This window comes from Phoenix dactylifera, chromosome 13 (assembly GCF_009389715.1).
Source record: "Phoenix dactylifera cultivar Barhee BC4 chromosome 13, palm_55x_up_171113_PBpolish2nd_filt_p, whole genome shotgun sequence".
NCBI classification, from domain to species: domain Eukaryota; kingdom Viridiplantae; phylum Streptophyta; class Magnoliopsida; order Arecales; family Arecaceae; genus Phoenix; species Phoenix dactylifera.
In genome coordinates, this window is record NC_052404.1 from 3,399,243 (window position 1) to 3,413,088 (window position 13,846).

The 13,846-nt window shown below is 39.9% G+C and overlaps 2 protein-coding genes and 1 long non-coding RNA gene across 3 annotated transcripts; 1 reads left to right on the forward strand and 2 right to left on the reverse strand.

Moving 5' to 3' along the window:
- Positions 1-885: 885 nt before the first annotated feature.
- LOC103714651 (ganglioside-induced differentiation-associated protein 2) lies at positions 886-6,747 on the reverse strand. Its single transcript, XM_008801976.4, has 3 exons — positions 6,425-6,747; positions 5,500-5,764; positions 886-1,294 (listed from the first exon to the last, which is right to left on the reverse strand). Exons 1-3 carry the CDS (start codon positions 6,678-6,680, stop codon positions 1,063-1,065), a joined length of 753 nt encoding a protein of 250 aa, XP_008800198.1. The 5' UTR covers positions 6,681-6,747; the 3' UTR covers positions 886-1,062.
- Positions 1,659-5,493, reverse strand: LOC113463217. Its single transcript, XR_003387080.2, has 2 exons — positions 3,543-5,493; positions 1,659-3,465 (listed from the first exon to the last, which is right to left on the reverse strand). It is a non-coding gene; the product is annotated as an uncharacterized LOC113463217 (long non-coding RNA).
- Positions 6,748-12,036: 5,289 nt separating the features above from the next.
- LOC103714687 (UPF0481 protein At3g47200-like) lies at positions 12,037-13,666 on the forward strand. The gene has a single exon (XM_008802044.3). It carries the CDS (start codon positions 12,055-12,057, stop codon positions 13,453-13,455), a length of 1,401 nt encoding a protein of 466 aa, XP_008800266.1. The 5' UTR covers positions 12,037-12,054; the 3' UTR covers positions 13,456-13,666.
- Positions 13,667-13,846: the final 180 nt, after the last annotated feature.

Genomic DNA, 13,846 nt, shown 5'->3' on the forward strand with positions numbered 1-13,846 from the left:
GGAGGCCACATTATAGCAGGCTGGCATGTCCCTTGTTTTTTTCCCTCATTGTATCATATGTGAGGCCTGCAGGCAATTCTTGGATATGGAGCTGCACTAGTAATCCTTCCCCAGTATAACAGTATTGCTGAATTTCACAGCAAGCTTGCAGCACTTTCAATTGAAACATCATCTGTAAGTACAAAAAAACAACTCACTAAGTGGTTGGTCTTTTTCTCTCTATTCTAACAAATATGTCGCTCTAACACTCTAAAATCAAAAGTGACATTGAAATGTTCCACTTCGAGCCTAAACTTAGCAAGCAAGAGAAGGAACAACACATGGATTTTATTCCCAAATCATGATAAGATCTTTTTTCCTGGCTAAACTTAGCAAGCAAGAGAAGGAACAACACATGGATTTTATTCCCAAATCATGACAACATCTTTTTTCATGGCTAATCTCCAGCAATTGCTTCCATTTGTAAAGCATATGAAGCTTCTGTTTTCAGAGGCAAGAGGAGCAATTACCTGCATCAACTATCATGTGTGGCTTAACAAAACGGTCAGCATTATTTCTTTTTTTAAAAAAAAAAAATATGCAAAGCAGGCAACAATGGATGTTGCACTGAGCTCTAATTAGCCTACTCGAGCCATGCAATATAGATTTTCTTATAAGTACCTACTTCCACCACTAGCTAGTGACCTCTCATTTGTCTACTTTGGATCGACAGTCAAATAGAAGTTCAACATATTCTGTCCAGGAAAAACCTAGCATCTGATACCCACAATAAGTTTCAAATAAAACTACCTCAAGTCTTTGATCTGTTTAGTATACCATGTCATAATATCCGCTAGTACATGTGAGGCAAGATGCCAACTGCATGTCAAGTAGCAAGCATCATGATATATGCATGAAGAAGCATATTATATTGATGTCATAGAAGGAAAATAAAATGGCAAATTCAGAAAACAACTATCTTACACAATTGACGCCATTAAATTTTGTCACGATGGCAGTCCCCAGCAAGAAAATATAATATGTTTTTTATATACATGACAGAGGAACTTCCAGCAAACAGCATCACATGTAAGGCGGAGATGCCCATCTATCTTCGAACCTTCCGAGTGAGTACTCCATAGCCGGCACCTCACTTAAGCGCAGAGGATCAGGCTCTATGCCATAATCTGTCAGTGGCCTGTGCTCAAGAACCTTGTCATGCTGTTGCACAAACTCTGGAATTTCAACTTGTCCTTTCTTTATGTCATCCCACAGATACTGCAAACGGCTGATGTATTTGATTTTCCAATACAAGCTGCAAACAATTGAATGTCAAGCAAAATCAGTGCCTCAAGAAAATATGCTGATCATTGCATATAAATGTTTTTACCAAAACAAGCTGAAATTCATCTTTCCTTTCGAATAGCACAAGTGAGGCTCAAGAAAATATGCTGATCATCGCATATAAGCATTTTTACCAAAACAAGCTAAAATTCATCTTTCCTTTCGAATAGCACGACTGATTGGTCAAGCACATATGTATTAAGGAAGTGAGCAATAGATTCTGTTGTAGCAAGGAAGCAGCACTGCACTCGCATGTCTTATACCTTTCTGTTACAACCCTACTCCCCAAGTTCTCATGATTTTACAGAAGATACACCACAAAATATATTCAAGCAAAAGAAACCATATAATATTTCAAAATTTTGGATATTTACTCCAAATTGTTTACACCAATGGCCCAGATATGCTAAAAGATTCCATTATACATATAACAAGATGCAACATAAAACGTACACAGGAAGGGGGATCCATTTCCCCGCCTGGGAAGCATTAGAGCAATAAACAAAGAGACAGCACTGCAATCTGAAGAATTCAGAAGCAGAGGAATGACTAGTTTGGAAGCTCAATCAAAAACTCCATACTTATCAAGGCACAGCATAACATATCCATTTCTCACAGGGTCATTTGACTTTATGGGGAAGATTTTGGAGAAATTTTGTCTCAGGTTTTTCCTTGTGACTTCTCTATGTGCAGCTTTCTCCTGGATCAGGCTTTGAGCTTTTTAGAAATTTTCTCTGAAGTGGCATGATAAGGTGTACCAGAGACTGGAGGGTTGTTAGGAAGAGGTAAATTCTCTTCGTTAAACCCTTTATACAAATATAATGGACCTCTTTCTCCTCTTATGAACAGAGCCAGACAATCGGGTGAAGCACATAAAATTTTGATGTTTTGCCTGCTTGTTTATTTTGATTTTTTCCATTACTTTATTCTGCTGTTCCTGGGGTTATAACAGGTAAACTACCGTCGTAACTAATAATATATGACCAACAAGGGACTAATTTCTTGCTGTTGTTTGTTTAGTAACAAATACAATTAGAATAAGCATAGAAACATACATGACTTCCAACAACTCGTTTTCTTCTCGAACCCTGTCTCCCTCTTCTTCTCTTCTTTTGTTCCCACGAAACAAGATTAAGTTGTCTCTGGATTTCAATATAGATCTAACAAATCTGGTTGATAAAAGAACTCAACCAGTCCACCCTCTACATGAATTATATCTAATTCTGGGATTTGACTTAATAGTAGTTGACACTTCACAGATCGTAACTTAGGTCTCGCAACAGTCATGAGTAGATAATATGTATGATTTAAAATTATGAAACTTAAGCAGAAAGTGTTAGAGCGGACGTTAGTTCACATTATGGCAAGTAGCTAGTATATGCCTATGCATTCACTGATGAACAGTCCACCATCAGATAAGTGCACTGTACAGAAACAATACATTAAATATGTGTACATAATCAATGAGAACAAAAGTGTACAAAAAAACAGCATATGGATCACGTCTAGGTTGTGACTTAAACCAATATGATAGGCTGCTATCATGCAATAAAGCTGGTATGTCTTCATGCAGATGCCCAATTCTTATATACCTAGATGGGTTATACTGGAAAATTAATGATTATGAGTAAAGTACCATCATATTATACTTGCCTTAGCACAATGCCCAAACTGAATGGAACCTTGCAATTTTTCAACTTTGTTCTCTATTACATTATTGTGGATGATTAATAGGAAATTCATTTGACTGAGCCATAAATCTTTATCATTGAATATGAAATTTTAAATAATAGATTTTCTAAGATTTATAGAACCATCGAACAATAAATTAGATGGTCTGATTGAATTATTTGAACAACAAAACATACTTCATTGGTTAATCAAGATAGGAGAGTAAATGCATAGCCATATAACTGGACAATAAAAGACCAACTTACCAACAAAAGGATGACTGTTTTTACAAGGATGTATTTGTAAAACCAATTCCCATGGGCACAAATATGTAACACATCAGATACAGTACTGCAATCCTTACTAACACAATGGAAATTTGTCAGCTGTGACATGTCAAGATTATGCACCAAGAAACCCAGCATCAGTATTGCATGAGCAATAATAGATTTCGTAGTCAACTCCCAGCAACTGAAAGTAGTTTCTGTTCATCTAAGCATTCATGAGGCGAAGATCTTATAATTTTTTTCTCTTTTTTTAAGCAATACCTATGATTTGAACCTTGAACCTCCTCCAAGGGCAAGAACTCAGGGGAGAGGTGCCAGCCAACTGAGCTAGCAGTTGTTGGTGCCTTGGTGGTGATCCTATAGCTCTTTATGCATCATCTTATAGTTCCCAAGTAATGACCTCATAGTTTGTAGAGATCTCCTTGACTGATATGAAATGACACTGATTTTAAGGTTTGAATTTGAAAATTTGTAACAAATATAAGATATGCAAAAGAAATATTGGATATTCAAAAGAGCAGCAGTTTTTCATAAGTTGGGAACAATGACTCCCAGGTCCTCCTGTTTTATGCACCCATCATGTGCATTGGTGGTACACATAATCCTAACACTAATTAAATACTTAATAAACTAAATAGGAAGGATATATTGTTTTTTCCATTTGGTAAGAGGAAGGATATATTTTTAGTCATTTAATCAAACTGTAATCTTTTCATCAGGCTCAAAACACATATGTATTTATAATTCTAATCATCTATCAAAGAGTCAACCAATTCACCAGAACAAATAATTCAAAAGATTTCTAGTTGTATAAAAAATTGTTTAACCATCTCATTCATTAGGAAAAAGTGGATCATAATATACATTATTCAAGAATGGCCTTATGACCACCCCTTGTTTATCACATACCTTCACAAAGTCCACATCATTCAACTCTTTGGTTAGAAAGAAAAGAAACAAAAGCTTATGAAAAATTTTGCATATATTCTAGACCACCAACTACATAATACAATCACATTATTATCACATAAAGGAGGTCACAGTGAAAGAATAATTTAATAATTGATTTGAGCTTTGCAACTAAAACCAGAATCATTAAGCTATGGCATTAGTCGTGAATTGATAGACTTCCATATGAGAGAAATTGAATATTAAAAAACAAAAAAGCGATAATCATAAATGCGCAAAAGTTTTGTATGCAAGATGGTTTTTGTTGGTAGAGTACCAGATAAGCATATGACAGATATTTCAATGAATGAAAAGATTAAAGCATTCAGTCCACTTTTATTTCTTTTTTTTGGATATAATCCATCTCCAAACATTTGAAGATGTCTTAAATTATTAAAAAAATATATAGGAGAAGTTCATTATTTTTTTTAATTTGCAAGTAATTTAGGGTACGTCCTGTCTACGGGTTCTTTCAACATATCTTATATACTTAACAACATAAAAAGTTAAGACAAAAAAATTGCAAAGAGAAATGCCATGAAACTTAAATCACTAGCCACAACTTATCAAACAAAAAGAACAAGCCCTGTACTTGTTCAAATATAAATTCAAAAAGAAGTTATGTAAGTTTAAGGGTAGATTTCATAACAAAAAACATGCCCAGAAAATTCTATGAACATGAGATTTGTTGTTACATTTTACTAAATGGTGAAGAAAACCAAACTGTGGCATCAAGTTACTTGATCATATCTTTCCATTCCACTTACTAGGTTTTGAGACAACATTAAGCTCTAGAAGTTCAAATTTTAATGGACATTCCAGCACAGACATCCCTTAAATAAGCTTTAAAGCAAGGATTATATTAAAGTTTTGAAAATTCTCCCTCTGTTAATAACTTCTTCGATATCACATTACAAGCTACCTAATAATAGTCAGGTGATATACAAGTATATTCACCTAATGCATGAGCATTTGTTTCATAATACTTTCATGTATAAAAGTTACTAAAAAATCCCACTACTCTTGAGACGACCAATTAACTTTTGTAACTAAATGCATGATAAGCAGAGGTTGATACAGCATTTCGATGAGGGTCAATATACCTGTCAACTATCTGAGTAAAGTGATAAGTTCATAATCATATCAATGATAAGATCATCCTAATATTTTGATAATTTGATCCTTAGATTTCAATATCATCTTCAGGCAAAACTCAGGTAAACTAGTGCTAGTTAAGAAATAATGCAAAAACCATGTGGAAATTACTGACCCTCCACTTAAGAAGAGGCGTCCAAGTGTGGCGAAGACCAGCCTAGAGCGGAGCCCTGGGTGCAAAAAGTACACAACCTGCAGCCTTTCCTTGTAGTCTGAACGAAGCTCCTCATATACCCATCTCAAGATGGACATCCCAGGGTTGTTATCCTCCGACTGCACTGTGCTGTGCATGTATACGATGCAGAATGGACCTTCAGGCAGTTCTGTGCTTAGCTTGTAGAACACATACCTCTTCAAACGCTCCCCGCTAATAATTGGAGCTGGAAATTGGCAAAGAAAGCCGCTTTTTAGAATAAAAAAGCCACTAGCAGAACCTAAGCATAATAAAGAAAAGAAAGCAAGCATGAAGACTTTGATATACTCCATAACACCAAAATTTGCACTTGAATTAGGACATTTTAATTGGGTGGTTGGAATCAACGAAAAACCATTAAGCCTATTGAAGTGCAATCTCAGCATGGCTTGATCCAAGAACACTTAAGAGCTCTCCCCTTCCCACCTAAAAGCACCTAAAAAATATATTAAATCAGGAACTAAGCTTTAAAAATATTCTTCTTTAAGGAGGGAAAAAGAAGAGCAAGTGATGTATCTAAAGTCTAAATCTTTCCTCATAGTATCTCAAAATTACTCAATTGAAGCAGAGCCATGGTAAAAATCTCAAAGCAGACATTTTTCAACAAATCCGACTTCCATTCCAAGGGAAAACGTCAAACCTGATTGCTAGAAGAGAAACCGTTTTTAGAGAAGCAATTAAAGCATGTCGAACAATTAGAGTTTCAAACAAGCCGTGGATCCACTTCATAATAAGGAAAAATAAATAAGGTAAGTAAAATAACAACCAAAACCAAGAACCCTAACCCCACTAGGGACCACAGAAGAGAAAGGATGACGACAGGGAAATGGGATGCGATCCAGCGGACCTGGGAAGTACTTTCCGACAATTCGGAGAATGCGGTTGCCGGCCTTGTCCGATCCCTCGACGCGGAAGGCCTGGAGGGCTTCGAGATCGGAGAAATCCTCGTCGCCGGAGGCGATCAAGTTGGGAGGGCAGTCGTGCCACACTTCGTCCTCGTCCTGGGCCTGGCGCTCCGCCGGCAAGAGGAGGCTGCGGGCGTCGACGCCGAGGTCCGACGCCAAGACCACCACCGAGAACTCCTCGCCCGAGCTTCGCGCCATCGCGATCGAATCGTGGCTCCCAGCTGCTTACCTATCCAGTAGCGCGACGCTATTCCTTCCAGGCTAAAATCTCAAGTGTTGTAATATTAACATAATATAGGGGCATTGTTGTAAAAGTCTAATGTAAAGGCTACCCTAGTATCGGGGGGGTTCTATATACACCCCCCCTATTGCTAAGGACACCCCCCAAAAACCAAAAAAAAATACCCAAACTAACCTTTAGTGTAATTACCATATTGCCCTTGAAATTTTCTCAGTACACCCCCCTCCCTTCCTCCTCCTCCGTTTCGTTTTGAAAAGAAAAAAAAAAAAAAACCCCTCAAACCCCCCTTAAACCCCTCGATCCATTTACATCGTTTAGGCGATCTTTGAAGGAGATTTAAGCCCCATTCGAAGCATGGACAAGCAACTAGTGATTTGGGATGAAGAATCGGCCGCAAAGGTACGTGTTCCACCTTGTTTCGAAATTTTTTTTTTTTCACGGTTCGTGCTCCGTTCGGCACTGGATCACCGAACAAAAGGCTTCTGTTCGGCAACCCTCAACCGAACAGAAGCCTTCTGTTCGGCTGCACAGTGCCGAACAGAAGGCTTCTGTCCGGCACTGTGTAGCCGAACAGAAGGGTTCTGTCCGGCTCTGTGCAGCCGAACAGAAGCCTTCTGTTCGGCACTGTGCAGCCGAACAGAAGGCTTCTGGTGCCAAATCGCGTGCCGTGCTGAATTTTGTGCCGAACAGATCCTCTGATTCATTAATTCTTGGTGATAAATTATTTTATATGTAGGGCTATGCTACAACCGAATCGAGTATAATTGGATCAGAATTTGTACTGGATTACACAAGCGAATTTACAACTTACGAGGTATTATAATGTATTGTGCAATTTTGTATTAGTTTAGCGAGCTATTTTTACAACTGTGTACTTACATAAATTGTTTAATGTATAGATCTTCAAGAGTAGAGAGGACTTGTGTAATTGGTGTCGTGAAGCTGGGAGGCGAAATGGTTTTGTTGTTGTAATCAAATCATCCGATGCAGGTACCATTTCTAAGAAACCCAGAATTACGTTAGGTTGTGAGAGGGGTGGGACGTACCGAACCAAAAAAGAAAAGCGAATAAAGACTGCCTGTGGGACAAAGAAGTGTGGATGCCCTTTTGCATTAAGAGGAAAAAAATTGGATACTGCGGATGATTGGATATTACTGGTCGTATGTGGAGTGCACAATCATCCCGCTGCAGAGAATCTGGAGGGGCACTCATATGCAGGGAGATTATCTGAGCAGGAGACGGAATTGTTAGTGGATATGTCGAAGAGTTTGGTTCGTCCAAAGGACATATTATCCACATTGACATGGTCCAACGGACTCATCGTCTTCGCCCCTAGCGGGCATATCATCATGCTCTGACTCAGGAGAGGGCGATGGCATATGAGCAGGCTCGGGAGAAGCAATCCTAGCACGACGTCTCCTAGCTGACGCCGTAGGTCTAACTCTGGAGGGACCGGGATCCATGTCTGAAAATATAGAAATTCAATGTTAGGCTATATCAAAGAAAATAATTCAATTGCATACATAAATGATAAATGATAAAACAAGCCAAAAAAGAAACAAGTTACTTCTTGGAATCTACATGATTGGGTTTTGTGATAAATAATTCAATGTTACTTCAATTGCATACATAAATGATAATTCAAAAGTATACGACTCGTAAACTCAAGACATAACTCAATAATAGACTTTACCTAAAACTATGCCGCAGTTCTTAGTTTTTGTTTTTAGTTTTTGTTCGTTAACTAATGTTGTGGTTTTATTATTTGATAGAGCATTTGATATGAGATAATCATTCCAAGATCAAGAATGACATCGATGAAGGTAACAAGATCATCATATTTGGATGCACCATGTTAATGCTATATGATAATGATTCTAAATTATCTCTACTTCTCAAATTACTATCTAATCTAGTAATGAAAAACTTGTCCTTGATGTTGGGTATCCAATTCACCCTAAGGACGTGATCTAGGCTAAAATTTGGGAATAAAAATAATCCTTAGTCTAGCAACAGAAAAAAAAAAAAAAAAAATTTGGATTCGGCCCCATGGGGACCAAGATACATTGGGTCGGCCCCATGGGGCCGAACCAATGTATTTTGGTCGGCCCCATGGGGCCGACCCAATTGCAGCGGGTCGGCCCCATGGGGCCGAACCGAAGGCACTGGTTCAAAGAACCAGTGCCGAACGATTTGGGGAGGGGGGGGGGGGGGAGCTACCTCGAGGTGGTCGTGGAGGCGCCGGCGAGGTGCTCGTTGCTCGGGAGATGGCCGGGGAGGTGGTTCCGGGAGAAGCCGGCGAGGTGGTCGGAGATCGGGAGAATGCCGGCGACGAGAGGGAGAAGGGGGAACGGGGGGGTTTTGGGCGTTGGCGAGGTGCTTTGGGCGGAACAGTTCAAAGGGAGACGGAGGGGGTTTGGCCGCCGGCGAGGTGCTTGAGGCGAGGTTTTTTGGGCGGAAGGGAGAAGCCGGCGGGTGTTTTGGAGGGGAAGAGCGGGGTGGGGGGGGGGTTGGGGGGTGTAGAGAGCAATTTAGGTGAGGGGGTGGGGAGGGTGGGGGGTAATTTAGGAATTTTTAATTTTTTAGGGGTGTCCTTAGCAAATGGGGGGGGTGTAGAGAGTATTTAATTTTTTTTTTAATTTTGGGGGGGTGTCCTGAGCAATAGGGGGGGTGTATATAGAACCACCCCCTAGTATCGGCGTTTATTTGCCGATACTACTTCGAATCTATCAAGGTGGCAACCTCTGTAGAATATAATATTATAAGTTTCCCCGTAGAAATGTCTTTCATCCTATTAATTGGTAAGTTTCCCTGTAGAAACCAAATAATTGCAGTTTTCATAGCTCTTTTTTGTCTAGTTTGTGCATGAAATTTGGATCCATAATGAGGTCTGATAAAATCAAGCATGAACTAAACCCAACCAGAAATTTCCGACAAATCTTTTTGTTTTTAGGAGGGAGCAGAGCTGTCAAAGAACAAAAAAGCAAAATGCAGTTAAGATGCAACCTAAAACAAAAATTGAAGAGTAAAAAACCAACTCAATCAATTTTTCTTATGATATATTGAACCCAATATTTATGTTTGTTGTTTCAAATGTTTGCACATGCACAAATTTTGACATATTTTATGTGAGTTTGTGTCAAGCTGAATACATACATCTTGGATTTCGAGAGCTCTTTCTTTTCTCGAGACCCCTACAATTAGAATTTCTCACCTAACCTGTTGGACATTTTGCTCAACTTTGAAATGATCTTGGCTTAGCCATCCATCCAGTGTTCTCAAATCTCAATACAAAACACATTCAGAGTAAGGTTTGCTGCTCGAGCCATAACTATTCAGCTCAGCTATTATATATATGTCATGACTTAGAGACCTAACCAACTCTAACTCGGCCGAAAAATTGGACCTTAATTAGACCAAATCTGCCAGCCAAATCTAGTCTGGTCTGTATTGACCGATATCTACCACTCTTTCACCTCATGTCAATTGATAAACGGTAGCAGAGCAAAAGAAGCCCAACACCCCCACAAAGTTTAAAGCAGAGCAACGGCTTTGTTCTCATTCCAACCTCACTTTTTCTTTTCTTTTTTTTCTTTTTTTCTTTTTTTTTAGTAGGAAACTCGTGCGAAGGCACACCGGACTTTTTCCTTATTTATATTTCATTCTGTCAGCCTAACATAGCAAATTTAAACCCACTCTAAAGAGTTGTTGAGGCAAACTAAAATTCTATGCACATCTCAAATTTCAATGTCTTTTTTTCTTCTTTTTTTTGTTAGTAATAGACATGAAAAAACTACTTTTCAAAGCTTTGTATAGTTTTGTGCATCACTTTCACTTTCTATAAAACAAAAAATAAGATTTTTAATTTTAATTTTTTTAAAATATGAATATATTTAGTATAATCAATAATTATAATATTTATAAATGTAAAAAATAAACTTTAGATTCTATTTTTTGATGGTAGTGGCCGTGGCAATAACACCAATAGCAGTGACAATAATGATAGAGATCATGATAATGGTAGTGAAGATGGCAGTGGTGATAACAAGAAAGGATATCATGGAGATGGAGATTTGATTTGAAAATTTAAATTACATATAATTAAAAAAATTAAATCAAGATATTCTACTTTTATTTTTTCAAAATAATAAAAATAATTTTAAAATAGAAATAGTAACGCCAAGCATATTTTTTGTTTTAGTTTTTTTTTTTTAAGCAACATCAAATATGTCTGCAATGTGAATCCTGTATATTGTAAAACTCTAACAAGGCTATCTTAAACATCTCATCTATGTTTGCATTAAATTTGCAATGCTTCAATCTATACCATTTGCTTGAACAATATATACACTTAAAAAAATAAAACACAACCATAAAGTTTTTTTTATAAAAAAACTCCACTGGATTGTGATTTACCGAGCACCAACCCCATCACAAATGTGTGTGTGCGTGTGTTTTTTTTTATGGGAGAAGAACATCACAAATGAATTTGATATGTGAAGAAAGCCAACCCAAATTAAATACGCTCTCCATCCATGTCGGAGATGTGATGTGGATATGATGATTGGTTATCCTATCAGGCCCGACAAAAATCGGCCTAATGACCACCTCAAATCCATTCTAATTACAATGTATAACGAACAATTTTTGCCAAGTCACTTCTCTGTCAAATAAAAAATAAAAAAAAAAAAGGTGTAAATTTACAGCTCTCTTCGTTCTAAGCAGCTTGAACGCACTAGAAATAGTGATTCATGGTTGGGTTTCAAATAAAGGCTCTCTGCAAATCAGATCAGGTGCAGAGCTAGCAAGACTAAATATGATCAAGCTGAAGACTCCAAAAAAGATGGAAGTGCTTTGATCCAAGTCTAGGCCTTTTTCTCCTTTACATCCCATTCTGCCTGCTTCCCTCTTTACCCAATACTTGCCTTCATTGGCTCAAGGTGATCTTTAGAACCACAGACGACAAGCATATCGATGATCAAACGGGACCACTGTGAGCTTAAAGGGACCTTAATCATTCATACCTGCTTCGAACCTTCAAATGAAATTCCCCTCCAAAGGTCCTTACGTGACCACGTCTCCTCAGACATTTCTTCCAATATATATATATATACTAGCTACCAGCTTTACCAAGGACCAGTTTTATGCAAAGCTTGATCAGGGAATAAACTCGCTGCATGCATGTTCACATGCAGTCATTCCCCGATTCCTGAAGTGAGACTGAATCAAAGCCAAAATTCTTGGGCTCATTCATATATCACTCTCTCCTTTATATAGGAGGTGGAAAGCCTCTCTATCCCATGAACTCCTAAGCCAAGCTTCTACTGGAGGATGGCTGAAACTGAGGGAGCCCGAACGGAGGTGCTCGAAAGGAAGAGGGCCCTGATGGAAGAGCTCGCCAAATCCACCACCATATCCAGTTCATGGCCCGTCCCCGTAACAAACGAGACATGCAGCGCTCCCCTGAGAGAATGCAACACAAAAGAATGGCTGATCTCAGTAACAAACGGGACATGCAGCGCTCCCCTGGGAGAATGTAATGCAAAAGAATTGCTGATCTCAATAACAAACCAGTACAAGAACGCCCAGCCTCTGATATGCAGGGCCCCTGAACTCCTCTGCAAGGACGAGAAGAGCGCCAAGTTTTTCTACCCCGAGGTGGTGGCCATCGGACCCTACCACCGCTGCAAGGCCAATCTCAAGCTAGCGGAAGACCACAAGCTAGCCGCAGCACTCAAGTTCACGTCAGGTCGCTGCATCCATGAATTCTACAACAAGGTCAAAAATGTAACCGCCCAAGCAAGAGCATGCTACGCCGACAAATTCGAGCTCACGGACGAGGAGTTCGCCTGCATGTTGTTCTTCGACGGCTGCTTCCTGCTCCACTTCATCGACTGCTGTGTCAAGAAGAAGATGGAGGAGTTCACAATGAGCACCCACCTCCATGGCTTCATCAGGGGAGACATGTTCTTGCTCGAAAACCAGCTCCCCTTCGTCGTGCTCGATGCCCTGATGAGCCTGAAGCAAGTGAAGCTCGATGATTTCTTTCTCAGCGTCATCGAGAAAGCTCGTCCGTACGAAGCCGCGCGAGCACCGTATCACCTCCTCGACCTTCTTCGAACGAAGCTCTTGGGGCCTCCGAACGACGGGCAGCAAGCCGGCCAAGGGGAGCCGAACTTGAATACGTTCCGCTCGGTGAAGGAGCTCCGCGAGGTGGGGATCAAGTTCCGTCTGAGCGAATCCCACCACCTGAGCGACATCAAGTTCCATCCCGGCATCGTGTGCGGGACGCTGTCGCTTCCAAAGATCGTCATCGATGACCTGACTCGGTCGCAGTACTTGAACATGATCGCCCTTGAGATGTGCTCGGGCAGCGCGGGCGACTACGGGATCACGTCCTTCGCGTGGTTTCTCGACTGCCTCATCGACCGGGCGGAAGACGTACGGGAGCTGCGAGAGAAGGAGATCCTGATCAACGCGCTCGGGAGCGACGAGCAAGTGGCGGAGCTCTTCAACGAGATCGCCACCGACTTGGCGCCGGATTACCGGGCCTATGTCCAGGTGCTGACCGGGATCAGCGACCACCGTAAAGCTAAGTTTAAGGTCTCTATTTTCAGGTTCCTAGACACCCATTTCAGTAGCCCATGGACGGCCATTGCCTTCTTTGCTGCACTGGTTCTTCTAGCCCTATCGGTGATACAGACCATCTTCACTGTCTATCCCCGCAGTTGAGATAGATAGAGGGGCTTTATAAACTGTAAGTGTTGCTGGTGTTTGCATCTTAGTGTGACTCCTTTGCTTCCATGTTTGGGTTGAAAGCTTTTTTTTGTGTTGGTAGTGGCCTGACTTTGTTCCTTTGGATTGTGTTGGCGAGTGATTGTTTTGCATTGTTGTGCCGTAATTTGGCTTGAAATTCATGACAAATGGAAATTTTCTTCTGGAATTGTGTGTAAAAATAGGTTCCCTTTGTAGGAGAAAATAGGTTTAAACAACTAAGTATAAAATGGCAGTCAAACAAGGGTGCGTCTTAGATCCTCCATGCAGTTTACGTTTCCATTGCACTTTGATGTGGAATCCATGCAATATTAAGATTCTCATCTAAGGCAGATTTAACTAGAAAAAA